This window comes from Penaeus japonicus, unplaced genomic scaffold, assembly GCF_977035675.1.
Source record: "Penaeus japonicus unplaced genomic scaffold, GWHDUDI00000001_assembly GWHDUDI00000013, whole genome shotgun sequence".
In the NCBI taxonomy this organism is placed as follows: Eukaryota; Metazoa; Arthropoda; class Malacostraca; order Decapoda; family Penaeidae; genus Penaeus; species Penaeus japonicus.
The window spans coordinates 27,381,017-27,383,516 of NW_028234415.1; the positions used below are offsets into that span (position 1 = coordinate 27,381,017).

A 2,500-nucleotide genomic window follows, 5' to 3' on the forward strand; every position below is an offset into this window, starting at 1 on the left:
TAATTTATTATAGCCACAGAACTAATACTTGAATGGACATGGCAGACAACCCAGGCCCCGATAGCTTTGTTCTTCAGTGCAGCATTTAACCATTTTTTCTGGGTCTAGACAAACTTTTACCACCCTGCCGGACTGAGTCCTGGAGGATTTGATCTTGATTATTCTAATGTCCTTTAATTTGTAACACTTGCTAAAACTCCTGACATATAATTTCTTTTCCGAATATAGCTTTCAATGCAAAAAGCAACTTGCATTCAAGCAGTAACGATAGCGTTCACAGATTTGGCATTACTAGGAATAGTTACAGTGGTACGGTACAGCAGTGCCGATTTCACCCTTCAGCAACATTTTCCCATTTCATGCCACACAAAAACGCACTTCTTACGAGCGTCTTTCAGTGTATGAAAATGCTGTGCGATCAAAATGAGGGTTATAGGCTGAGGTTGTTGGGTAGCGTGGGTTTCGCCAGGTGTAAATAACATTATGTGTTCTGAGAGGTGGCTCATAGACTCTTTGTGATGCGTAGGGAAGATGAAAAACTTGATGAGCGATAAGGTTTGTGCAGTTCTTGTAGTTACGACTTTCATGGTTTAGAACGTAGACTTTCGATCATGAAGGTGCGTCCTTAACGTTTTTCCACTGGGAATATAAGGAAGTTCGAGCAGTTAGACGAGTATCATGTCGACTAGCAGCAGCGACGTGCATATCTGTATTATTTTCATGTCGGGTTTTAGAAGGCTGGCGAAAAAATCTTACCCTTAGCCCTTAACTTTGAAATAGAGGATGTAAAAAAGGCACTTGATTTAGAAAGATCACGATGAGATGCTTCCTTTTCATACTTCAAGAACCTTATCTCCCTCTCATCCCTCTTTTTCGTTCACTCGTTAAAATACGAGTCTTTGTTGCGTTTGCTAAATTATGAGGCTTTTATATGCCATCTGACAGTCTTTCTCAATATTCTAATCAACTTAATTGTAGTATAGTCCATATCAGCTCGTTCCTTACAGTCAGTCTGATGTTTTATTGGAGGAAAGTCAGCGACATATATTTTTTCGCATTTTCTTAGTTTCGCAAACAAATTCGGAGGGAAAAACTATCCCCAACGAAAAACAAAAACAAAAACAAAAAAAAACATGAAGGGATGGATTCAAAGAATTGTTTCCAGTTAGTGCCAGGAGAGTGGTGCCATCTATGACTGTTATTTTCAACTAAACTTTGATATTGATGATGATAATGATAGTAATAATAACTATGACAATGATAACCATAACAACAATGAAAATGAGAATGATATTGATGATGATAATGATAGTAATAATAAATATGACAATGATAACAATAATGATAATAAAAATAATTATGATGATAATAGCATTAGTAATGATACTTAGGATAATAATGATAATGATAATGACAGTGGTAATAGTAAAGATATTCATAATAATAATAATGATATAAGTAATAGTGCTAAAGATGATGAAAATAATGAAACTACCATTAATGATAACTATAATAGCAATGATAATGATCACAATAATTGCAATAACAATATTAGTAATAGTAATGATAATAATGATACTACCACTGATATGCGTTATAATGATAATGATGATATTAATGATCATACTTCAAATAACAATATTAGTAATGGTAATAATGATGGTGAAAATACTACTTCTGCTGTTATTACTTATAATGATAATTATGATAATAAAAAAGATGACAATAATAATGAAGATGATAAAAATGATAATGATGGTGATAATGATGGTAATAATGATAATAGTAATGGTAAAAACAATAGAAAAAACAATAATGATATCAGTAATGATAGAACAATACTTATGATGATAATGATGCTCCTGATGATAAAAATAATAATGATTATAATGATAGGAAAGATGATAATAATTGTAATATTGGTAATAATGATATTGATACTAATGATAATGATAATGAAACTGATTATGATGATAATAATAATCATTGTCAAAACAATAATAATAACGATAATAACATTCTTAATAACAATGATGACAATGATAATGAAAAATAATAACAACGACAATAACTGAAAGAGTAATACAGTTAATGTCTACTACTTATACTACTATTACTACTATTGCTACTACTAATAATGATAGTGACGGCGATATTGCTGACGATGAGAATGACAGTGATAATGATGATAATAGCTTGTGAAATAAATGTGTTAATCATTCATAAATATGATGCAATTCATTAAAGGTTATGATAAGAATCTCTAATATTCATAAGACACATACAATTCTATTTCAACCATACAATTTACATGATTTCCCTGCATTCAAATAAATAGAAGCATATTTAAAAAAAACACCATACGCCATACATAACATCACCTTTGCGCATCTCGCTTGTCTCGTGTCCTTTGAGTAGCAACCATGGAGGAATACTCAAGAGAACCCTGGTGAGTGATTATTTCAGGTTTATAATGGCTCTAAGAGTTGGTTTCACACAC

General features: G+C 31.9%; 1 protein-coding gene across 1 annotated transcript in view; it reads left to right on the forward strand.

Moving 5' to 3' along the window:
• Window positions 1-2,346: 2,346 nt before the first annotated feature.
• Tim17b (Translocase of the inner mitochondrial membrane 17b) overlaps window positions 2,347-2,500 on the forward strand; it is an 11,527-nt gene continuing 11,373 nt past the window's right edge. The window contains exon 1 of the mRNA XM_043028755.2: window positions 2,347-2,449. Coding sequence (XP_042884689.1) covers window positions 2,424-2,449 — 26 coding nt within the window. The 5' untranslated portion in view covers window positions 2,347-2,423. The remainder of the gene's footprint in view (window positions 2,450-2,500) is intronic.